Raw genomic sequence first — 25,797 nt, 5'->3', positions numbered from 1 at the left:
TTATAATGGCCACTTATGTAACTTCTGATTATATGCCTTGATGAGTCAATAAAGCGCAATTTAAATTCGATATCAAAAATTGTTGCGGCATAGGACAGATCGAAAAATGTGTTGCGGTATAGGACATCTGGAAAATGTGTTGTGGCATAGGAGAGCGCGGCATAGGGCAGCTGGAAAAATGTGTTGCGATATAGAGCAGCTAGAAAAAAGTTTCGGTTTAGGACAGCTGAAAAAATGTTTTGCGGCATAGGACAGCTGCATCAAGCTCACTCGTTAGTTTGTAAAACTGTAGTGGAAAATTGTTTAATTTTGAGGGAATTTGCTATTTAATTATCACATACACGTGCCTCATTGGCGACGCCGGTGAGCGGCGTCGTCTATTATGGAACGCTTTTCTAAAGTTTTTGCCTATTGGAATGAAAATGTTTATTATTAAAGCAGTTAATTTCATGTTTTGGGGTAAGATGTTTTATTTTGAATTGAAGAGAAGTGAAAAAGGTATTGTTATTTTGTAATTTTAATAACTTTAAATGTAAAGGGTGCAATTGTGATTTATTTGTCACCGAAATTGCGGGGTTTAAGTTTAAACGCGCTTGAGTCCTATTAGATTTAATGACATATAAACCCGAGGTATTCTATCGTTGTGGTCTGATTGGAGGACCGTTCATTTTATCATTTTCAAAATTTTCTCTGGCAATTGAGTATAAGGATAGGTAATGAGAACTTTTGTAAACGATTATCCTATTGATTATCCTTATTACATTTATCTGTTGCGCAGAATGGTTGTTTTTACAAAGTGTAACCAGTATCCGGATGTTGAAAGCTATCCGATTTTCTGCAATTACTGCTGACACATGGCCATCTAATTTTTTTATGAATACTTTACCATTAATTTGCATGGCTTGATAAAATTGAAACCTGCAACATTTCATAATTTTTGCTGTTTTTCGTGTTCTTTTGGGTTTCAGGTTTTCTTTATTTTAAGGGGAAGTAAACTTATGTTTACTAAATTATTGTTCTTTTCTGTCTATCTTAGGTATTACTTATAATACTATTTTTGTTGTATATAATTCACCAATTGTAAGGTCATCAAAAGCATGTTAATGTTTAATGTTTAGGATTTCATATTTATTTAATATAAACTGGGAATTATTAATGTTATGTGCATGTACATGTATATCTTAGACAGTAGTATATTGATATGTTGAGACTTATAATTTTTTCTGCATTTAAAAGAGATACAGTTATGTCAATTATTATTAAAGGAGGGATGAGACTTTCATTTAAAGTTATAAATGATATAAAACATGTATTGATTGAAAATGTCCTTAAACTTGGATCAAGCAATATAATTAATAAAGTCTCAAAAAAATCATATTCTGAATAGTTATTCTATTTTTTTCTAACATGTGCATAGTTTGAAAAGGACAGCTTCTGTCTTATCTATTTGTAATGAAGAGACACCGGTCTCAACCTCCCGGTCTCCTGAGTCAACGCGACAACAGACGTACATAGAGTAGATTGTTACTTGCCCTTGAATAAATTTGTGCACATAAATTTATAGTGGGTGATTTGTGCCACATGAAAACCAACATAGTACAAAAAGTAACTGGGCGCCAGATGAAAACATGAAAATACAATCTACCACAAAGTGGTTTGTTTGTTTTGCATTTTCATGTTTTTGCCCGGTGCCCTTGATGCAAAATACAAATCAGCCTTCATAAAATTTTTCTTCTTATGTTGGTCACAGGTTAATGAGTTCTGGTCAAGCTCAAAGTTTTTCTCATCCTATGACTGCATATAAGCATGAGTTCAATTTTCCTATGCTCTGTAACATAAGAAATTCACGAACACAAATCGATATAGTGGGGAAATATGTTGTGGTTTAGAAACTGTTTTCATTATTAAAGAGAAAATGTGTAGCAGGACGGATAGCTCAGTTGGTCTTCTGAAAGTCATGGGTTTTGAGTCATGGTCAGGCAGTTTCAGTCAGGGTTTAGAAGTGGTTTTTCAATTGACAACATGTTTGATTCATTTAACAGATTGCATTATTTGAAATGGACAAAGGCAGTATTGCATGATACTTTTAGATCTAACAAAGGGCATTTGATACAGTTGAACACACTATCCTGCACATGAAAGAAGTTGTTTTTCTTCTTCTTCATGAAACTTCAAGCATCTGCCATATATAATGACATTCTTACATGGTTTAAGTCTTATTCTCTGATAGTAGCTGGTTGATGTGGCTGGTACTTATTCTACTACTGCTCTGAGTACCTATGCTGTCCCCCTGATGTTCATTTTAGGTCCTCTTTTTATGTCTAATATATGTCAATTACATGTCTTCAACCCTAAAGCAATAAGCTTTTATTATAATGCACACAGGCACGAGTATCAGACCTTGGATGAAAAATATGGGTCAGATTGATAAAAAAACCTGTGTTCATCTTAAAAAGTGTCAACAACCAAAATAAAAATGTAAATAATGACCCCCTTTAAAAATATACTTCAAGTTGAAAGTATATTTTTAAAGGGGAATCATTATTTACATTTTTTCTGTTTTGGTTTTTATAAACACAGTTTTTTTTTATCAATCTGGTCATCTGGTCATATTTTTTTTCCCAGGTCCGATACTCGTGCCAGTGATTATATGCTGATGACTCAGGAATCCTTGTGTCTCATAAATTAAATCTGAAGAAATTCTTTCTTATAACATGAGTCTTTATAAGATTGCTTAATTGACTATAAATTGCCTTTGCATCTTGGCAAGACAGAGTCTATTCTCTTTTGGTTTTAAGTTTCAACTTAAACCTGGCCCTAGCCTCCAGGTCACATGTAATGGTACTGCTATAAACGTACACATCTTTTTGTTAAGTATTTAGGTGCAAATCTGTTTTGGGTTCCCAAAAAAAATTCCTTTTTGGGGTTTTTTTCTTTTTTATTTTTTTCTTTTGATTTAAAATTGGCTTTTTTTTTCTTTTTTTAAAGAATTTTTGTTAAAGGGAAATTAGGAAAAAGGGCCACAAAAGGCCCCCTTGTTTTTTTATTTTAAAAAATTTTTTAAAATAATTTTTTTTTTCCCAAAAAAACCCCGGGTTTAAAAAATATGTAAAATAAAGATTTTCTTTTAAATTAAAAATTTTTTATAAAGGCCCCCAAAAAAAACTTTTAAAAAAGTTTGGGTTTTTAAGCAAACCTGTTTACACCGGCCTAATTAAAAAGTTTATTTTTTCCCTTTAATTGTTTAAAAATTTTTTTAAAAGCTTAAAAGGTTTGGGGGGCAAGTTTCATCAACTTTTTTGGGTTCAAAATTAATTTTAAACTTAACCAAAACAAGCACAGACACTTGGGGTTTGGAGCTCAAAACGCCTTTAAAATCCAAATAAAATGCATATTTGTCAATCCCAGGACATGTACTGATCATATATATCAAAAAATCTTAATATATGCCGTTTTGAAAAAAAAATCATATTTCAACAACTATAATAATACACAATTATTATAGTTGTTGAAATATGATTTTTTTTTCAAAACGGCATATATTAAGATTTTTTGATATATATGATCAGTACATGTCCTGGGATTGACAAATATGCATTTTATTTGGATTTTAAAGGCGTTTTGAGCTCCAAACCCCAAGTGTCTGTGAAAACAAGTACAAAAATGTAAATGTTTTCCTTTTTACAAAATTTTTTTCTTTTTTTTAAAACAGGCTCAGAAAAAATATTTTTTTAATTTGTTTTTATGGGTTTCAAAGTTTTATACTTTTTAAAACTTAAGGTTTTTTTTAAAATTATTAACCGGGAAACAAAATACAGTATAATATTTTTATAAAGGTTATTATTAAACATGGATTTAAATTTTAAAAATAGGGGAAATTTTACGGTTGGGAAAAAGGCAAAAAGCCCTTCAATTTTGAACGTTTTAAAAACATTTTTCCCCCCTTCCCAAACCGTAAGGGCATGCATTGCATGGCGACCCACTTAGGGAAAAGTTTTTTTTTGGGTTTAAACCCCTTGTGTTTCTGGGGTTTTATGTCCTTGTGGGCTTCGGAAAGTGCTTTTTTTTGGGAAAATTTTTGCAGTGTTATATCTTTTTAGGTGAGAAAATCCCTATTTTTGGAAAAGCCTGCCGGCGGAATTTGATGCCTGTTTTTTTGCACAAGACTTATCATTGCCGTTAAAATAAGCCTTGTAACACCGCAAAAACGTCCGTACCGCAAAACGTACGCGTGTGAACGTTTTGCGTCGCATATCGTACACATGTGGACGTTTTGCGGTGCATATCGTACTTGGTACGTTTTTGCGGCGGGAGTGTGAATTTGCGTCGCATATCGTCCATATTTTTTCTGTATTAAAATATATTCATTATAAACGTTACTTTTATTGGTTCTGTCACTTTCATATTGTTTCAGGTAAAGATATTACGAAATAAACATTAAAGTACAATATTTTTTGTGATCCTATATAATTCTGACTTTTTTTTTTTAAAAAAAGAGAAATATGCTTAAGCTGAGGATGTTTTTCGAATAGATTTTTTTATGGAATGGAACCAAGCAGAAGCAGCAGAAGCAGCAGAGATATAAAAACGATGATATTGAAATAAATGAAATCTTATAGACATACAGAAAAGGACAGCTATACGGACGGACGAACCGGGGATTGGACTGAGTGAATGACAAAAAATTTAAAAATTAAGCTTTGCTTTTGACAATTGCTTTTCATATATTTGCATCAAGAAGTGGGGATGATTTTTTGTGTTCTTGTTGACTATGGAGGTTTGGTTCTACCGTTCATTTTTACGGGGGATAGATGGGGACTTTTGACAGCGTAGTCATATTTGAGCGAGAGAGCTATATTATCATGGAGAGGGCCTTTAAGTCGCCTAGTCATTATTGAGCAAGAGAGCTTTTGTCGCGGGGAGCGGGGATGGGAATCCTCTTAGCTCATAAATGAACTTGATCGAGACTTTATTGTTATACATATTCCGTATAAAAAAATTAAGAATGGAGAAGAAACGAAAGCACTTACAAGGTGAAATATAGCGCGTTTTTGTTTTTGTTTATTTTTGTTAGATTTAACCTATAATCTAACTTTGTTTAGATTTTATGGTCATAGATATTCTCTTGAAAATCGTCAAGATTGAAGAAGAAATGAAAGCGTTGGAGTGGTAACAATGTGAAATATAACAGATATTGTAATTCAAGGGCAAATAACTGGCCATATTGCTTAGGGTATGTGGATGCTAGAGTGGTAACAAGCTAAATTTGGACGGACAGACAGGCGCATACTCAGGTAAACTTAACACACAATAACACCTGATAATAACTGGTCAAAATTTACAAAAATTATATAAACTTTAAAATATGGACGTTATGCGGCAGGACCATGCCTTTTTGCCGCAAAATGTACGTCAGAAAAATGTGGACGATATGCGCCGCAAAACGTCCGTATACGTACGTTTTGCGGTACGGACGTTTTGCGGTGTTACAAAGCCTCTATTGCACTGGCTGCTGTGATGGAATCGGAACATTTCTCTCCCATAAAAGTATACATTTATATTTGTAGTTTGAGAAGATCATCGTATACATTGTATCATTATTTTAAATATTCCAATGTTTTAGATTCCCTCCTTCTTTGCTCCGCGACACAATTTCTCTTTCTCCAAGGGCGCCACCAATATCTATCTAGAAGTAAAAAAAAGCAAATTCAACATTTTAGAAAAGACAACATTTAATTCAAAAATTCAAACCTCGGACAAAGACCGATCGGAACATCTAGAGGAATATTCATAAGATTGGTGGTAAAGGACAAACTCACCGTTTACATTCTTTCTCAGGTAGCATGTAGGATGAATATTGCCGAAGTTATGCATTACAGTGCAACTCAGTTTAGCGAATAGTCGGCACCATGGCTTTCTGTAAGCTATATAACCGAGGTTTCTTTTAACCAATAAGAGGAATAAGTATCTTTAATACAAATAAACTTTTTTTTATAACGAACACAACTGTATAGGTGCACGAATGGTGAATGGAGAAGATAGAATTGTGAAATACATGTATGTGTATTACTTACCTAGTAAGTATTACGTATTTCTAAAAAAAATCGCTTTCAAATGAAAAAAATGAAAGTGGAAATTCTTTCGGTAACTTCGACCGAATTACTCTTATAATTCAAATATGTGACCACTCTTGTTATTTATCTTCAAAGAACGATTCTAGGACATTAGCCCCCGGACAGTTGCCCTCCCCCGGGCTTTGCCTCCCGTTTTGCAGGTGGGAACATTTTCCCCTCGTATGTTTTGAAAGGGTGGATATTTGCTCCTTTCCATCCACTAGCCCCTATCTCACCCAACAATAAAAAAACTGCTTTTATATAGTTTTAAATAAATTCTTAAGGATTTAGTTTAAACACGCATAGATGGCATTAACACCCTTTTTTACAAATCTCTGTTTTCTACCCCTTTTTATATCCCACAAAAAACGTTCATCCATTGTACATTTTCTGTGTAAATATATGGTTCTGCAAACTCAAAATTGAAAAAAAAAAGAAAGAAAAAAACCCAAACAAATAGGGTTTGATTTAATTATTTAACTGTTAACTTTTAATAACAGATAAGACACATGACTTTGAAGCGGCTATATCAAAACAGAATTTATTGTTTTACAAATTTTGATAAATGTTGTCATGTTGTATGTAAATTGGAAGCGATTTTTTAGTATCTGTTTAGAAGGACAATCATAAGCTAACGGATTGTAGAATTTGTTATATAAAAAACTTCTTCTCTTCACGGTGTCACAGGTATATTTAAAATAGCGCCATGACAGTGTAGACAATGCTGGTTTTATTCCATCGCATACAATGTATGTCAGATAAGAAATTTATATTGACATTTGCTAATTTTTTTCAAATGCTGTGAACAAAGTTCTCCACCCCATTATTGAGAGAATATGGAATAGCATAGTTTGTTTTTATATTTTAATGCAAATTTAACGAGCCTCTTTAAAATCATTAAGTTTATACAGTCAACGATAGCTTGAATAATTCGAACTAAATCCAGAGCTCTATCTAAAAATGTTCAAGAAATTTTCAGAACGCTGCTTGCACACGATGATCAACTGGAAAGTTTTCAACAAATGTTTAGTAACCTTATATCCGGTTTGCGATGGCAAATAATTATTTCATAAACTAACACAACTTATATCTTGGCGTGCACTGCATTGTAAGGTAGGCTGGGATGCTCCGGACCCCGACCTTTTATACATAGTTATGTCGGGGAATTTATATTAATTTACAGATCCGTGATAAAAGTAATGTGTAATTATATGTTTTAAAAATTCATTATTCTAAATTAAAAACATTTCAAATCAGTACACAACCACAAAACTACTGCATTCATAGAGCTATTTTATGTGTGCTGCATAAAACTTTCCCGCGTAAATGTCAAGTGAAACCGAGGCTTTGGGAATTCCGTTACGTCATTTCCGTAAACACAAAATGGTGGCAAGGAAGCTGAGTTGAGGTCATTTTGGATCAATAATTCTACCGTTATTGTACTATGTTTAGTAACAATAATGTAAAGCATAGTGCATTACACTCAACAGGTCAGTATTTATTGAATGCTTTTGATGTTTAACACGAGAGAGGATTGTTTTTCATAATAAGATAGATTGTTTTTGACAGGAGACGTCTTTTTCACAACTCGAGTTGTTAAAATCCCAGTTTGACACTTGTTGATTAGTTTCTGTAACGGAATTTTCATTGATTCAAATATGGATAGAATAGGAGGTATGCATTTCTTAATGTTTCTTTTGTTTATATCAATGGAAAGGAAGGCTTGTCAAGTTTCACTTTCTATTTTCATGTAATGTTTACTTCAACAGTTCAACTAAACTTGGTGACTAGTCGACGTTAAATTATCTGCAGACGCTATTTTTAGCATTCTGTTATCCCACCCAAATTGTAATATATGAGTTTAATATTTATCTGGAGTTTAATCTTTAGAGCTGCGTGTCACTGTATAGATTCTACATAAACTGTTAATTCTATTTGCCAGTTGTTAGTATTTGAAAATGCATTACATTATCTATGTTTTTCATTCCATAAACAGAATATAAACCTCTAAAAAAGTTTAGAAATGAGATTTTTTATATTCCATTACAGTCAAACCCTACACGAGGACACAGACAATTTTATCCAGTACTTATTGCAAGTTAAGAAATCCATTTCAACAAGGAAAATTTATTTGCAGAATATCAGTAATTGTATAGAAAAGATAATATTAGTAAATAAACTTGAATTGTAATATATGTGTGTTGCTAAAGAAACTGATATTTATAAACCAAAGTTTTATATATTTAGGGCCTGGGGTATTTAATATTTTGTTAAGAAAATTTTTACTGTATAAATATGAAAGTACATGTAGGCAAAGTCCTATGAACAAGAAAGTCAAATTAAATTGAACTTGAAAGTGAAGTGCTGGGTAAACAGCTTTATTACATTCATAATTAATTTTTAACCTTCATTTATTAAGTATCTTTTGGTATTTCCATGCACTGTTTCCATTTTATGATTCAATCATTCTTTGAAACATCCCACAGCGTGTCAATATGTTGTACTGGAAGGACAAGAAATTGCCATTCATTATACATATATAAATTATATTTGATGTGTGTACAGGTACTTTTACTAAATTTATGAAATGAGTGAAATAAAATTATATTATACGAGCATCTGGTATGCATGATATTGTTTATTCAACATGTTCAATTCATTTTAATTTAACATTTTATCTACACAAATATAATATTCTATTTATCACATGCATTGTATCTAATTTTTAAAAATAAGAATATTTTACAGCTAAAAGAGTAATTTTTCATTTACACTCCTATTGTGTAACGCAAATATGTACATAAGACAGCACACTTCGATGCTATGTTTCTATATGTTTGCAAATAACGCTATGTCAAAGAGTTACTATAGTGTAATAATGGGTTTGTTACACTCCTGCACTTTAAGGCTTATGTGTTAAATCTTATTGACATAACAATTGTTTCATTAACAAAACATATGGAGGATATTTTTACATTTGGGTGACTGTATTTTTCTAAAAATAAGATACCATGCACAAATTAAGGAAATAGTTACAGAAAAGAATTAAGAAAATGGTTACAGAAAATTGTTTGACTTTGTGTCTTAAATTTTTATTAAAAAATGGTGGCACTCATAAGCAACAAATAACACTCATAATTTTATTGATTGGTAATCTGTATATATTTTATTATTTTTCATTTGAATGTTGTTTCTCTTAAATACTTGTATACAAATATAGTCTATAGCTGGGCAGGCGAAAGCCCTTTGACTTTAGCATATTGACTGGCATGCCCTTTAAGTAAATTTCAGTGTCCATAGAATTTGAGTTTTCGGGCCCAATTCATATACATAACTACAAAACATGTATGTGTAAAACAAATGCCTTTGGTTATATGCATAATCATTTAACTAAATCATGAACGTGAATAAAAACATAAAACAACAAATAAGTTTGCAGTACATTATCGATTTGCTGTTCATCATTCAGATGGGATGGTATATAACATTTAAAGATCTTAACTTACTTAGTGATTGTTATAGTGTTGTAAGTGAAGTAAGTATTTTAGGAAATAATATTTACCTCCGGATAATAATGTGGTGAACTAGTGATCATGATTTTAATTTTCTGAAGAAATATTTGCTATTTATATCCATGTAATTTATCATTAGGCCACACCAAGTAAAACTTTATTTTTAGATTTTTGCAATCCATTTTGATCATAAATGCTCACTAAGTCACTGCTGAGATTTAATAAAAAAATCTGTAAAATGTTAATGAATTAGAAACTGATGCAATAGCTGAGAGGTTAACAAATTGAATTAGTAATCTAAGGATTGCTGGCTGCGTGGGTTCAAACCTTGTCAGGGGCAAACTGTTGTTTCCTTGAGCAAGACATTTTGCACTTATTGATTTATAATATTTGTTAGTTCCGGGAATGTACCTAAGAGTGTTTCAACAAGCTTTCAATACAATCAAACTAAAATAAATTCTGTATAAACTACTCAAAAAATGATTCTTTTCCCATTTCTTTGCTCACTTGTATTTCAACGAAAAAAGCAACAACATACATTTGAATATTTGTTCTGATGACACCAAACAACCTCCCACCCCAAGCGTTTGGTGTGAAATCCCTTAAACTTTGAATGGACTGTTCCAAATTCAAAGTAGGGCAAATATATTTCACAAATTCAGCAGTTTTGTGTGGCCTAAGGCCATTAAGTCATTATCCTGGGATTGATAATATCATTAATTAATACAATCATGTACATTTGTATGTTCCCCATGATTTTGATGTCCATCTGTATCAAACACTTTATAGTACTAAGTACTATTTTTGATACATTATATAGTGAATATTTGTATATTTTGGGTGATTTTATGTTACATGTACAATCATGTATTATTACATTGAAAAGTGAGAAATTTACAAATATTTTCATGAGCGCCTTAGCCCTAGTGAAGATATGGATAATTTCTCACATTGATGTGTGAGATATATATGTAGCATACATGTATATAATTCTGAAAAGCAAACAAATTCTTTTTCTCTTTTATAAATGCCTGAAATTGCTAAAGAAAAACAATAAATTTTCACTGTTTTCATCGAAGCGCAGGAAATAGCGTATGTAAATAAGATGATGGATTGTACAAACAATTAAGTATAAATTCAAGTATTTCATTTCTCAGTAACTTTTTTCTATTTTAGTGAAGTAATGATATTTGAATACAGGGCCAAAAAACTCTTCTTTGTAGAGGCCGAATATAGGCTGCTTCCCCAACCAAACTAGCCTCTTTTTCCCCCAGTTTGTCCTCAAAATTCCCCAGTCTTTTGAAATTTCCCATAGAATTTAGAACAAAATTAAATGATGGTGTTGAATTAAGGTCTTTTACTGCCTTATTAGCTCACCTGTCACAAAGTGACAGGGTGAGCTTTTGTGATCGCTTTTCGTCCGGCGTGCGTCCATCCGTCCGTCGTCCGTCCGTCCGTAAACTTTTACTTAAAAAGACATCTCCTCATAAACCATTAGGCCAATTTCATCCAAACTTCACAGGAATGTTCCTTTGGTGGTCTCATGGCAACCGAAAGAAAAAACTTAAAATATCTTCTTTTAAAAAACCCAAAGAGGTAGAGCTTAGATATTTGGCATGAAACATCTTCTAGTCAGTGTCTACCAAGTTTGTTCAAATAAAAGCCCTGGGGTCAAAATTGGCCCCGCCCCAGGGGGTCATTGATTTTCCCTATATGCATATAGTAAAACCTTAAAAAATCTTCTTTTAAAGAACCCAAAGAGCTAGAGCTAAGATATTTAGCATGAAACATCCTCTAGTGGGTGTCTACCAAGTTTGTTCAAATAAAAGCCCTGGGGTCAAAATTGGCCCCGCCCCAGGGGGTCATTGATTTACCCTATATGCATATTGTAAAACCTTAAAAAATCTTCTTTAAAAAACCCAAAGAGGTAGAGCTTAGATATTTGGCATGAAACATCTTCTAGTCAGTGTCTACCAAGTTTGTTCAAATAAAAGCCCTGGGGTCAAAATTGGCCCCACCCCAGGGGGTCATTGATTTTCCCTATATGCATATAGTAAAACCTTAAAAAATCTTCTTTTAAAGAACCCAAAGAGCTAGAGCTAAGATATTTAGCATGAAACATCCTCTAATGGGTGTCTACCAAGTTTGTTCAAATAAAAGCCCTGGGGTCAAAATTGGCCCCGCCCCAGGGGGTCATTGATTTACCCTATATGCATTTATTAAAAACTTGAAAAATCTTCTTTTAAAAAACCCAAAGAGCTAGAGCTTAGCTATTAAGCATGAAACCTCTTCTAGTGGATGTCTAACAAGTTTGTTCAAATAAAAGCCCTGGGGTCAAAATTGGCCCCGCCCCAGGGGGTCATTGTTTTTCCTTTTATGTATATAGTTAAAACATAAAAAATCTTCTTTTAAAAAATCTTAAGAGCTAGAGCTAAGATATTTAGCATGAAACATCTTCTAATGGGTGTCTACCATTTTTGTTAAATTAAGGGCCCTGGGGTTAAAAAATTGGCCCCGCCCCGGGATCATTGATTTTCCTTTTATGTATATAGTAAAAACTTAAAAAATGTTCTGTTAAAAAGCCCAAAGAGCTAGAGTTTAGATATTAAGCATGAATTATCTTCTAGTGAGTGTTTACCAAGTTTGTTCAAATAAAAGCCCTGGGGACAAAATTGGCCCGCACAGAGGGGGGGGGGGTCATTGTTTTTCACTATATGTGTATAGTAAAAACTTAAAAATTTTCTTAGAGCTAGAGCTTAGATATTTATCATGAAACATCTTCAAATGGGGATCTACCAAGTTTGTTCAAATAAAAGCCCCTGGGTTAAAATTAGCCCCGCCCCGGGGGCCTATATACAGGTGAGCGATTTCAGGGCCATCATGGCCCTCTTGTTAGTATTTCCCAGTGCTTTTTGCTTTTCTATTTTGAAGAACTTGTTAAAAGTTTGTGTTAAATTTGATACCCCTTTTCCCAAAGTATGCCAAAATCACGCATATTTTCCCAAGAAAACGGCTGAGGCCCCTTCCCCAAAAATGGTGTTTTGGCCCTGGAATATATAAAAATGCGTTAAAAATTGAAAACGTAACAGCTGATTTTCATTTATGTTAATTTGCAAATTAAGTGATTTTTGTTTTTGTTGGGTTTTACGTCACACCCAACAGTATAGGTCGTATGGCGACTTTCCAGCTTTAATACATTGTAGTTCTTTATATGTGTATATACTTTCATACTGTATTTTCCAGAAAAATTGATGATCTTACTATTATGAATGTTTATGGTCATTTAATTGTACCTTCATGAATATTATATTTGGTTTTCAAGTAAATGAAAGCCACTGGCAGACAAATTTAGTTTCAGTTTTTTGTATATTATTATCCATTTATGGTAGCGATGTACCAGTTTGATGTTTGATGTATACACAAATAATAAATTCATGATTTTCAGCAAAAAAACTGGGACTGCAATTTTGTTACTTATTCACAGATGATTTGCCTGATAAGTTTTTTCCTTCTTTAAACTTGTCCAATCAACCCTAAAAAAAAATTATCAGGGGACGCATGTTATCACTGATTGCTCAAATGTTTAAAGTACCTGAATAATGAGTTTGAAACTCAATGGCAACCATTATACAGGCGACCGACAACGTGAGCCCTGAGTTTCAATAGTGTTACCTAAAATTGATATAATTACAGTCAATGAATTTAAGATTTTGAATTTACTAGCCCGAATTCCAGTTTTGAATTTATTCTACTATATATTTAACTACATTTTTTTAAAATTTTCACTGGCCCGAACTATTTTTCACTGGCCATGGGCCACCGGGCTATTGCTAAATTTGATGACTGTAACTATATATTGTGTCATTCTTAAATTTCAGACTATGATGGCACACCTGTATCTGGCCGATGTTTCAAGTAACACCAAAAGGTCCACTGAAACAATTTATGAAATTAAAGCACCATTAGCAACATTTGATACAATAGATTTAGATGATTGGGAAGATGACTCTGTCAAGAACACTCTCACTAAAGATGAAATAAAGAATAATAACAGTGCAGTATGTGATAAGCCTGAAAAAGGAATAGAGGAGCTGAAAGAACAGAAGAGTATTGAAAGTGGTAAAACATTAAAGGCTGAAAATGCTAGTTCAAATAAAATTGAGGATAACAAGCTTAACATAACAGATAACAAATGTACTGAGGAATTGAAGAACGGTATTGATTCTTCTGTTGATCTGGAACAGAAAACGCCAACACCAACTAAAGACTTTGCACAGTTTGATAATGACTCCCTATCAACATTGAACAGTGAATCAGAAAACTGTGTTCCAAAACCAGAAGCAGCACAAAGTGATTTAATGGACCCCAATAGTAGTGAGAACAATGCTAGTGCAGAGGAAATTCAAACAAAACTTAAACAAAAGGGTAGAAAGCATAAAGAGAAAGCTAGTAATGTAAAGTATGAAAAGATTGATAGCCTTTCAGATATCTCTGATCATGAAAAGTCAGGGAACCAGTCACCTCTTCCAGCTATTAAACTAAGAAGTAAAGCTTTTGACAGTGATAGTGACAGTTCTGATTCTGACAGCGGTTATATAAGAACTGGGTTTGCCTCAGCAAAGGGTGCTAGTGCAAGACATATTAGAGCTTCTATTTCAAATTCAGCAATTGGCTTAGACTTTGTGGACTCTGATTCAACACCATGCAGTTCACCAAAGGTAAAACGGCCGGTTATTCCACCACCACTCAGCAAAGAAGATGCCGCTAAACGTTCTAAGAAAAAAGCTTATGAAAAACGGCTTCAGCGATTGCAAGTTACCAATACTCCCATTGAACGCCCAAGGAGCACAACACCTATAAATATCGTAGCTTTAGAAGAATATGTTAATATTAGTTCACCAGAGAAATCACCAGCTAAAGGTAGTCTTGAAAAATTGAAAATTAAATTACCATTAGAGGAGGCTGGACGAACCAAGAGTCCAAGACGCACTGTCAAATCAACATGCAGTGAATCAGGAGATTATCAGGTATTTAGTTTTAATGAGGATTTGCTTTTTACACATACAAAATCAGCTATTATTCTTGAAGAAGATGGTAACAAGTACCAGTCCCCAAAGCGTATTTTAATTCCTCCAACATTATCACCTAAATTGTCACCAGCACGTTCACCAAGAAGCCCAAGACGATTTTGCCAAGACCCACACAGCCTTCCTAAGTACGTGTTCAGTCCCAATTCGCCAAATCTAAATAGAAAAGAAGATGAGTCTAAGTTGATTGGTAAAGATTCAGTACCTGAGCAAGGGAACTGGGCAAAGTTTGATGAAGTGCCAAAGGAAACAGATGATTTTGATGGGAAAGAATTGAATTGTTATAATTCTCAAACTGTAACTGAAGAAGATAAACAGAGTAAAGAATCAGATTCTAAAGGCAGTTATGGTATTCCTGAAGATAAATCAAAAGTCTTGATGAAGGATGAAAGTGTAAAAGATGATGAATTTGATAATGAAACTGAAAATGAAGAAATACTGACTATAAAAATTGATAAAAGTGGTGAATTTACTAAATGTGATATTGAATGCCATACTTTGGAGAGTTTGAAAATTGAGGAAGATCGGGGTAAGAAAAATGAATTAAATAATTTTGAAAAAAGAAATGAAAGTAGTCCTACTAATAATAGAAATGGAACCTGTATTTTGAGTGATGATACCAATGAAAACAATAAAGATTCATAATTTGAAGAGAAACACTAAAACCATCGTTTTTACCTAAATGGTTATTCCATCCATGTTGTTTGCTGCTGAATAAGAAATAAGCAATTTAAAGATGGTAATACTTTTTATTTATATAAAGAGAGATGGACTAAACATCATGCAGTTGAGTACCAGTGAGTGCCATTAATCTAATAACTGAATAAAAAAGGATTTTATACTTAATTTGTGAAAAGCATCTTGTTTAAGTTATTGAGTTAATTTGAATTTTATATGTCTGTACCATTGTATAGCAATATTTGAGTGGCATTCCATATGACAATGATGGAAAATGGTGCTTGGTAATACCAACAGCATAGCTCTTGTCATGCTCTTAGATCGTAAACTTTATTATCTTCTCTAAATCAACTTGAAGTTATATCCTCGTTAAGGCATGATGAGTTGAATTTTGGATCATAAAGTAAAAACATTTGCATGCTAATGATTATGTGGACATGGTTCATAAAAAAAAGTACATTCCTAAACCTGCTGTTAAAGATATGTAACTTGTAAAAACCATTTTAGAAGATTATAAAAAGTCTTTCATTGTGTACATGTGCAGAAAAATACCCACGGTTAAATGTAAGAAAATGACAAATGTTTCGATTGTTGTTACAGAATGTGTTATATGATGGTTGAAAGTGCAATATCATTTTTATGTTTTTAATGAATATGTGCCATTGTGATTTGTTTTTACCTCAGAATTACCGTTGAAAGATTTTTACGTCTATCGTTAAACTGTGAAAGTGGGGATGAGTTTTAATTTAATTCATATGATAGTGCATTTTGAAATACGATTGTGAATTGTTGAAAAAATAAAAAACACAAAAAAACAACATATTCTTAGCTGTGTGCATATGAAAAAGTGTTTACCCACAAGTTTTGATGTTAAGTGTTATTATTTAGTCACCTGTGTTGATGGAAGCCTCCAGTGCACTCCTATATTCCTGTTGTTTATCTGTTGTGGATGTAACCTTGACCTTTTAGTGAACAAGCAGACACAGTTTACACCTTACAGAGTACAGAAATTTATGATTTATTATTACAGAACTTGCAAACATTTAACATTATATTTGTACTTGAAATCAGATTAAAAAATATAATCCATTTTGCGATTTTCCCGCTAAATATGACAATATATTTTACTTGCCAGTTGAATATTCAAGTTGACTAGTGGCAAGTGACACAAATAGGGTTTTGATGATCTAAAATTTGAAATAAAGGAAGGACTTGAAATTGACGCAAAAGTCTATTTATAGAACAAAAGAAATACATATGTACAAGCTGACTTGTTATTTAAAAAACATATTTCCCGCTCAGAAAAAAGGAAATTTTTTTACATGAAATACCAGTTATTCCTTTGGATAGCTTAAATCAGACAGCATTGAAGGCATAGCTCTGTGCTATTGGTTCCCAAGAAGAGAAAATAAGCTTTGAAGCCAACATACTATTTGTTCCCCAGAGGAAAATATAAAACTGATGACATTGCAGACAGAGATTTCAAATAGCTTTGCTGTGGTAAGTTGTGTTATTTTATCCAAACAATTGTATATATTTGAAGAGATTACATTTATGAATAAAAATTTTACAGATTCTACCTATGTGACCAGTTCAGTCCAAGAATAATAGCGTTAGGTATCACTACTGAAAATGTACATGTATCCTGGTATTGTCGGGACATCTTGGTTGTATCACAATACAGTATCATGATACATTTATACAATATGAATACAGTTATATTCAAGTCTTCTTTGAGTTAATAATTTGATATTCCCAATACCATTATACAGTAAACTTCACATATAGCGAACACGGTTATAGCGAACTTCCGGTTATAAGGAACAATATTTTTTGGCCCGAATTTTGCCCTTCTTTATTTAATGTAAAAAATTACGGTTACAGCGAACACGGTTATAAGGAATTGTCGCTTATAAGGAACTCATTTTTAGTCCCAATGCCATAAAAAGTACAGAAAATTACACTTTTATAACGAACTCCAAAATATCGGCTATCCGTAAACAGATCACGCATTTTCTACTTTCGTTTTCATCGGCACAGATTAAAACTTGGCCGAATGTAGCGGATATATTAGGAACAAATAATGATGATGACAGTCAATCTTCCGAAGACGAGATCTATTTAGATGCTGTGCCAGTTGTGTCAAAAAATTAAGCTATTGATTGTTTGCACAAGATTAGGTCATACTTCGTGTCTAATGCACCTGTTGAAGAAACAGTTTTTAAAAGTTTATTGGAAATTGAATTTAACTTGAATAGTTGTAAACATTCCTAAACTAAAATTAGCGACTTCTTCAAAGCAAAAGCAAAGTGATTATTTCTGTGCATGATACTGTATTGTTAATAGATAACAATATTGCATATATGGTACACATTATATAATTATCTTATAGATATATTCATACATAAAAATTATATTAAAAAGAAACATCATCGCAATTATTCTTTTTTTCTTTATTGAATCGATATAAGGGAGACAACAATTAGTTCGTTATATGTAAAACTGTTCCCTATAAAAACTTCTGATACAAGGAACTTATTCGCTATATGCTTACAAGGAACTCCGGATATAAGGAACAGATTTCGAATGTCCCAATGAGTTCGTTACAAGCGGAGTTTACTGTAGTTATCTTTTCTATTTATGCTGTTCTACCACTACATGTAAATGAAAATGATTAGATCTTGTATAGATATCCATAAGGGGTGTTTGTAAATGAAAATGATTAGATCTTGTATAGATATCCATAAGGGGTGTTTGTAGCAGATAGAATAAGGTTGTTGACTTCAAACCACTTGCCCCTCACCACTGTGGGTTCGAATCCCGACAGGGACTTTGGATTCTTTCATGCTTAAGAAAAATGGGTGGCTCTACTCCTGTACCTGAAATAATAAGGAAGGGCACCTAAGATCTTCATCCACCAATAAAGCTGGAGAGTCGCTATATGATCTATACTGTGTTGGTGCAACATAAAACCCAACAAAAAAAAAAAAAAACTCTTGAAAAAACAAACTGATGGTTTTAGGTTGTTTTTTAAGCCAAGAATTTGAATGCCAAATAATTAATAATAATTAATTAATGCAATCTGAATGAAAGATGCATTACAGAACATGATACCATTGTTTTCGCATTATGAATCTTTGTTATTCAGGTTATTCTAATACATGTATTGTTTTATATGTTTTCCTTATTAAATAAATACTTAAAGCTTTCAAGTGTGGACATGTACAAAATAATGCTTGGTGTTTGTTAAGACAAGGATAATGGCCAACAAATGTTGTGTGGCTTTAGATTATTATGACCATAATAAACCAAATTTATGACAAAAAGAAAATTATGTCTACACTGAATATTGTTCAAGAATTCTCAATAATTCTTGTACAGTATAACATTTTATGGCAATTATGCAATCTTTTCCTATATTTTGATTCCTTGAAATACTTTATAAGGATGCTTAAGGTACATGTAGTTTAAAGAAAAATACTCAGAAATATTGATAATCATATTTTATGCTATTTTTAGTCTGATGTAAGTGAATGTAAGTGAAATTAAAAAAATTATTCTGGAAAATGTGAGCAAATGATTTTAAATTTTGCATACAATTTGTGTGAAATTGTACTGAGTTTCAAAATACATGTTCAATTTTGAATTAAGGTGATGTGATTTTCAGCTGTTTATTTTATCTTATTGTATCGAGGCATAATCTTTTTCTTTTACTTAACAGTACTGTATGTTTTGCTGATGCTAATGTACATGTAATTTCAGTTAGTCAAGTATTTTATGATGTCATTAAATAGTATTTATGAGGTCATGTTTCTTTAAGCTTAAACTTGTACTATATAATTGTATGTTCAATATGTTCTTTCTTTTTATATGCCCAAAAGAATTTCGGGCATATTATGTTATACCCCCTGGCGTCCGTCCGTCCGCATTCACAGGACAGTAATTATGTGGCTAGAGAGACAATAGGTAACTCTTCTTTCTCTTTTATGTCATTCATTTCGTAATGCTTTTATGTGGCTATTTTCTTTTGTGTGGCTTAAAAGAACAATAGAGAGAACAATAGAGTAGCCACATAATTACTGTCCTGTGAGAACTTCCGTCTGTCCGTCCGTTAGCAATTTGGTTTCCGGAGCATAACACAAGTTCCATTTGGCCCACAGTATTCAAACTTCATAGGATGATTGTCCATATTAGTAAGAAGACCCCTATTGATTTTGAGGTCACAAAGTCAAAGGTCAAGGTCACTATTACCTTAAAACTGAAAATGGTTTCCGGAGCATTACTTAAGTTCTGTTTGGCCCACAGTATTCAAACTTCATAGGATGATTTTCCATATTGGGTAGAAGACTCCTATTAATTTTGGTGTCACAAGGTCAAAGGTCAAGGTCACTATTACCTTAAAACTGAAAATGGTTTCCAGAGCATAACTTAAGTTCCATTTGGCCCACAGTATTCAAACTTCATAGGATGATTGTCCATATTGGGTAGAAGATTCCTATAGATTTTGGGGTCACAAGGTCAAAGGTCAAGGTCACTATTACCTTAAAACTGAAAACAGTTTCCGCTCAATAACTTAAGTATTAATCAACCTACAGCTGTAAAATTTTATAGGATGAACAGCCATGTCCAATACATGACCCCTATTGATTATGGGGTCATAAGGTCAAAGGTCAGGGTTACAATGATCTTTACACTGAAAGTTGAGGTTTCTGGAGCATAACTACAACTTGATGGTGGTGCTTTGAAAACAGCAACTGTATATATATGAAGGTTCTTCAGCTATAAAGGAGGGTTGCTTTTTGAAGGAGGTAATACTGTATTTAATTCCCATGTCTTACAAATTATTTCATCCTTACTAACAAAAATAAAACACTTTCGGGCATATAATGCTCCGCCTAGCGGTGCTCTTGTTTCAATTTTGTACTTGTTGAATTCTATATAGTGACATATAATCTATACGTTTGAGTGAGATGGAATCTTTTATATAATGGAAACATAAGTTTCTCAACCTTATATAACTAATAGCTTGCTGGATAATTGTCTATAAATCAAGGTGGATTAAGTAGATGTCAGAATTTCATATTGTATCCTTGCTTTCAGAAGAGATATCATATTCCTGGTTTCAGAAGAGATATATTCCTTTTACAAAGAGTGTCTTGAAGACAAGATTATGATTGGCTATTGATTCAAGCATCAAGATAAAGAGTGGAACTTAGACTGGATACACTTTGTTTCTTGCATTTCTGAGCTAGAAAACCCGATTGATTTTCTACTGTAAGACATTTTGTTTAATACATCTATAACATCTAGGGGAATATGCTAGGAAATTAGCATCAAATTGTTCGCACTATTAGTTCTTTGACTTCCCATGATGATTACGCTATATGTGCCAGAAATGCCCATGTGTATCGATGTGGATCTGCTTATTTTAAAAGAGACGTGCTCGTTTTAACACATTTCATACCACTTAAGAGTTTACAATGAAGAATGATTTTATTTCCTTTCACTTTTCTTTTTTTCCCAGGGTATATTTATACTTGACATATAAGTCAACAGGTGGTGCTTTGTGGTTTACATGTAGATGTATTGGTGTTGAAATGCTTAAGTTTGTTTGTTTGTTTGGTTTTATGGCACAACTACCACAGTTCAGGTCAATTATGGCACCAAAACAGGAAAGATGATTTGGGTTAAACTAAATTGGCTGTTAAAATCTTCAAAGCAACAGCAGGGGTGAAAACTAACTCACCTGCTTGAGCTACTTGAGATGCATACTCTCCAGTTATTTCAACCCATTTAGTGGCGTCTTATGATCATGCCAGGATAAACGGTGGCAACAATTCTGAAACTTTAAAGGCAACCCCTCAGCCACAAGGGGTAAAACTTGTGCTGTTTTGAGGTTTTTGTCAAACACAAAATACCCAATACCATATTAATTTCTTTATTTGATTAAATTTTAGTGAAGTTATTTCTATGCAGTTTAAACAAAATTTAATGTTGATTTCATATACTTTAAATTAGTAAAATAACAATATGACCATGCAAGCTAGGGTTTTATGTTAACGTTTTGTCAATTTTCTAAGGGTCAGTCTGTACTACTTTGCTGACAAAAATGAATTCTAATTGCTGTTACTTGCTTAATTTTATCCTTTCGATACTGAAATCTTTTAAAGGAACAACATTTTGAACAATTCATATAGTAAAACTTGAGGTATGAAAACGACAACAACAACAAAATTTAATAAGGTAATGTTTATAAACTGCTTATAAAACTTTGCATTTTATAGCATGAAAGTTTAGATTGAGGGACTTGTATGGCAGAACATTGCATGACAAGCAACAAGTAACCATTGTGCACTAACATTGTAAAAGAATCCATTGTGTAGCTCAGTATTCATGTGGCTGCAAATTCTTATATACGATTATTACTGTATAAAATGTTCCAGGAAATAATGTCTCTTATATTGCATACGGCTTCCTTAACAATTTCATACAAAAGATTGTCACGAGATGGCTTTTGAATTGTGGACATTATTAATTTTGTGATTATCTCCGATCAGACATTTTCTCATAGAAATAATATGTTTATCCTGTTTCAATTCTCCGAAACAGCATGATCCTGGCTCTTACAAACAAATTGGCAAGATGTTGTACACAAGATATTGTTAGCAACTAGTGATGGTAAAATAAGTAAAACTTACGTTATGTTACATTTTAAATGGTGCTTTTGGACACAATTAGACATTCTTAGTATGTTCTTGTGCAACTCTATTTGTTACTGCAACCATCCCCCCTCCCCCATTTCTGCTGCCCAACTCCCTCTTGCCCCACCCGTCTTAGAGGAAATGAGTGAATCGTCAACGATGGTACTGTTGTCCTAAAAAAAGCAAGGAATTTTCCATTTTAGTGGCAAGACTTGGTAAATGGGCAAGGATAACGTCCAGTCAGGAATATTAAAAGGGAAATAGAGGATATTGAATGAGTGTACTAAGGTTTAATACTAAATTTATTGAACGAGTTGAATAAAATCATATTATGCGAGACTCTGGCGAGCATAATATTGTTTTATTCAATGATTTCAATAAATTTAGTTTTGAATCTACACAAATTTAATATTCTATTGATCACATAATTATATTAAACAAGAATGGTAAACTGTTAACAAGAGTCATTTTTATTTGACGCGCCTATTACTGTATTAGTGTAACGCTTACATTAGCACGGAAAAAAGCTATGTTTACAGCACTAATGACGTCACATCAAAGTGTTATTACACTAGTGTAATATCGTCTAGTGGAATATCATTTTTAACCAGGTTTTCCGAAGGAAAAAACTGGTTATTAGATTGAGGTATGTCGGCGGGCTGGCGTAAACAATTTCTTCTGTGCGCAACTCCTCCTACATTTCTCAACGGATTTTGACCAAACTTTCACAGAAGCTTTGTCACCAAGTGCCCTGATGCATATTGACAGGGTTTTGTGATTGGATAATATTTGACCTAATTATGGCCCTTTGGTTTTTTCCTTATATAGATTATATAGTGAACAATTTCTTCTGTGCGCAACTCCTACATTTCTCAATGGATTTTGACCAAACTTTCACAAACTAGCTTTGTCTTCAAGTGCCCTGATGCATATTGTCTGGGTTTTGTGATTGGATAAGTTTTTACCTAATTATCGCCCTTTGTTTTTTCCATAAAATTTAATTATTAGTGTAATATATCCTTTTAATCACAACAAACTTTATTTAGTTATAAAACTGAAACTATCTAGGTTGTTGCAAGCTGCCAGCTCATCTGGCTGCTTTTGGGTCCTGTAGAGTCAAGGTCAAGGTCATTGTTGCTTAAAATAGGAAATCTGTTTCCAATCAGGTCACTGTTACTAAAAATAGAAAATAGGTTTCAATAACTACTTTTGGAATAAGATATTTTATGAAATTTGGTGTATAACAAGTTTTTATAAAGACCTCACTTGGGATGGCTTTTGGGCTCCCTAGAGTCAAGGTTACAATTATTAAAAATAGAAAATTTATTATTCATGATTTACATGGCACATAGTTACATTGTTTGTTGCTTGTATTTGTATTTCAACTACAACATATATTTATCTACAATGGTGATAATTGAAAACCTGGTTATGTGGCATTGCCATGTTTCTTGTTATTAAATGGCTTTATTACACTCCTGCACAGCGGTTTATGTGATAAATCCTGGTCTCATTAATGTCCCTGCAATACCCTACATGAATATAGGGTTAAGGGGATGGAAACTAGCTAAAAATTCTTTAATTGTGTTTAAGCCAATCAGAATTCAGAGAAATTTATTTGCATTATTATAATACAATACATAATAGCATTTACATCTGAATATGTGCTGTTTTAAAAGACTAAAATTGGTAAAAAAAATTGAAGATTCAAGTTGCTTGAGAAAAATTATTCTCATCCCAACATGCAAGTTTTTATTTCAAGTCAGTTATAAATGCCAGATGAATTGCTTCCCTTATAAAGATTCTTGTTAAACCTAAATCTCTTGAGAGAAAAATATCATCTTAAAGAAATTAGAATGGTAAAATAGTTTGAATGAAGTGTAAATGTTCACTTTAAATTGTTTGAAAACTTCAGTTTCACAGAAACACTTGAATAATGTTTTAGTATTTTTAATGATCAAAGTCAATACATGTATGATGTATTTAACACCTGCTCAAGTGTTTTCTAACCCCTTATATAAAATACAGAAAAAATATATTTGTTTTACTAAATGTGTAATATTTTTGTGCCCCCACTTTAGTGGCGGGCATTTAGATTTACCCTTGTCCGTCCGTCCATCCGTCCGTCCATCCTTCTGTCTGCCCGTCCGTTCTCTTTTGTGTTGCACATAACTCAAAAAGTATTTGACCTAGAGTCATGAAACTTTACAGGAATGTTGATCAGCATGTGTAGTTGGGCACCTGGGTATTTTCTTCTGGATATTTTTAGTATTTTCAGAGTTATTGCCCTTGACTTAGTAAAATTTTGCAATGTTTAACTTGTGTCGCATGTAACTTAAAAAGTATTTGACCTAGAGTCATGAAACTTTACAGGAATGTTGATCAGCATGTGTAGTTGTGCACCTGGGTATTTTCATCTGGATATTTTTAGTATTTTTAGAGTTATTGCCCTTGACTTAGTGAAATTTTGCAATTTTTTAACTTGTGTCGCATGTTACTCAAAAAGTATTTGACCTAGAGTCATGAAACTTGACAGGAATGTTTATCAGCATGTGTAGTTGTGCACCTGGGTATTTTCATCTGGATATTTTTAGTATTTTTAGAGTTATTGCCCTTGACTTAGTAAAATTTTGCAATTTTCAACTTGTGTCGCATGTAACTCAAAAAGTATTTGACCTAGAGTCATGAAACTTTACAGGAATGTTGATCAGCATGTGTAGTTGTGCACTTGGGTATTTTCGTGTGGATTAATTTAGTATTTTTAGAGTTATTGCCCTTGACTTAGTAAAATTTTGCAATTTTCAACTTATGTCCTTGTAATTCAATAAGGATTTGACCTAGAGTCATTAAACCTTACAGGAAGGTTGCTCAGCATATTTAGTTTTGCACCTGGGGTTTTGCTTGTGGATTTATCCAGTATTTGTAGAGTTATTTCCCTTGACTTAGTAAAACCCGTTTCATTATGTTGTTATTTGTTCCTTGTGTGCTTGAGTTAGAATAAACAAACTTTACAGGAATAATGATCAACATCACTAAATTACAGGAATAATGATTCACATCACTGTGAAGCTATGCACCTGGGACTTTGCATGTGGATTTTTTTCAGTTTTGTTAGAGTTATTGCCCTTGACTTACAGTAGTATAAATTTGCAATTTTCAACTTGTTCATGCATAGCTCAAAAAGTATTTGACTTGTAGGCCTGAAAGTTTACAAGAATGTTGGTCAGCATGTGTACCTATGCACTTTGGGGTTTGCTTGTGGATTTATTCAGTATTTGTAAAGTTCTTGCCCAGTTTACTTAGTAAAAGATTTTTAGTTTTCAAAAAATATTTGACCTAGAGTCATAAGATTGACAGAACTGTGGCCCCATGGGGGCACCCGTGTCCTATGGACACATTTCTAGTTTGTATTATATTGTTCAAGCTTATAGAAATACCAACTAGCATAAATCCATTAACATTTTTTTGTTAATATTTACCACTAAATTGAGTTAAATTCTTAATGACCACCATATTTGTGTCATTCCTTTGGACTTGGATTAGGGATTTTATTAGTTTTACCATAATTGTACAAAAAGTTAAAATAGATAGAAATCAATTCATTGGGGAATAAATTTTTTTTTTCATTTACTGTATTTTCATTAAATATTATTTTCCCTAGCTGTCTGAAACATCAACACGTAACCATGGCAACAAATACTCATAT

At 32.8% G+C, this 25,797-nt stretch overlaps 2 protein-coding genes across 3 annotated transcripts in view; both read left to right on the top strand.

Annotated features, from left to right (window-relative positions):
• Positions 1–7,474: 7,474 nt before the first annotated feature.
• LOC132741787 (uncharacterized) lies at positions 7,475–16,208 on the top strand. Its single transcript, XM_060730057.1, has 2 exons — positions 7,475–7,603; positions 13,504–16,208. The coding sequence occupies exon 2, from the start codon at positions 13,507–13,509 to the stop codon at positions 15,355–15,357; it is 1,851 nt and encodes a 616-aa protein (XP_060586040.1). The 5' UTR covers positions 7,475–7,603; positions 13,504–13,506; the 3' UTR covers positions 15,358–16,208.
• A 152-nt stretch (positions 16,209–16,360) lies between these two features.
• The window catches only part of LOC132741786 (protein stoned-B-like), a 66,199-nt gene continuing 56,762 nt past the window's right edge, over positions 16,361–25,797 (top strand). The window contains exons 1-2 of one of the 2 annotated variants that reach the window (XM_060730055.1): positions 16,361–16,890; positions 20,491–20,664. The gene's annotated coding sequence lies outside the window, so the exon portion shown is untranslated. The remainder of the gene's footprint in view (positions 16,891–20,490; positions 20,665–25,797) is intronic. The other variant, XM_060730054.1, reaches the window with a different exon arrangement.

This window comes from Ruditapes philippinarum, unplaced genomic scaffold, assembly GCF_026571515.1.
Source record: "Ruditapes philippinarum isolate M1 unplaced genomic scaffold, ASM2657151v2 ctg267_1_1_1_1, whole genome shotgun sequence".
Lineage (NCBI taxonomy): Eukaryota > Metazoa > Mollusca > Bivalvia > Venerida > Veneridae > Ruditapes > Ruditapes philippinarum.
The sequence above is the reverse complement of the archived record's forward strand: the minus strand, read 5'-3'. Positions and strand labels throughout refer to the sequence as shown.

Excerpts from the sequence above, each read along its gene's own strand:
- LOC132741787 (XM_060730057.1), top strand. The coding sequence starts at position 13,507 with ATGATGGCACACCTGTATCTGGCCGATGTTTCAAGTAACACCAAAAGG.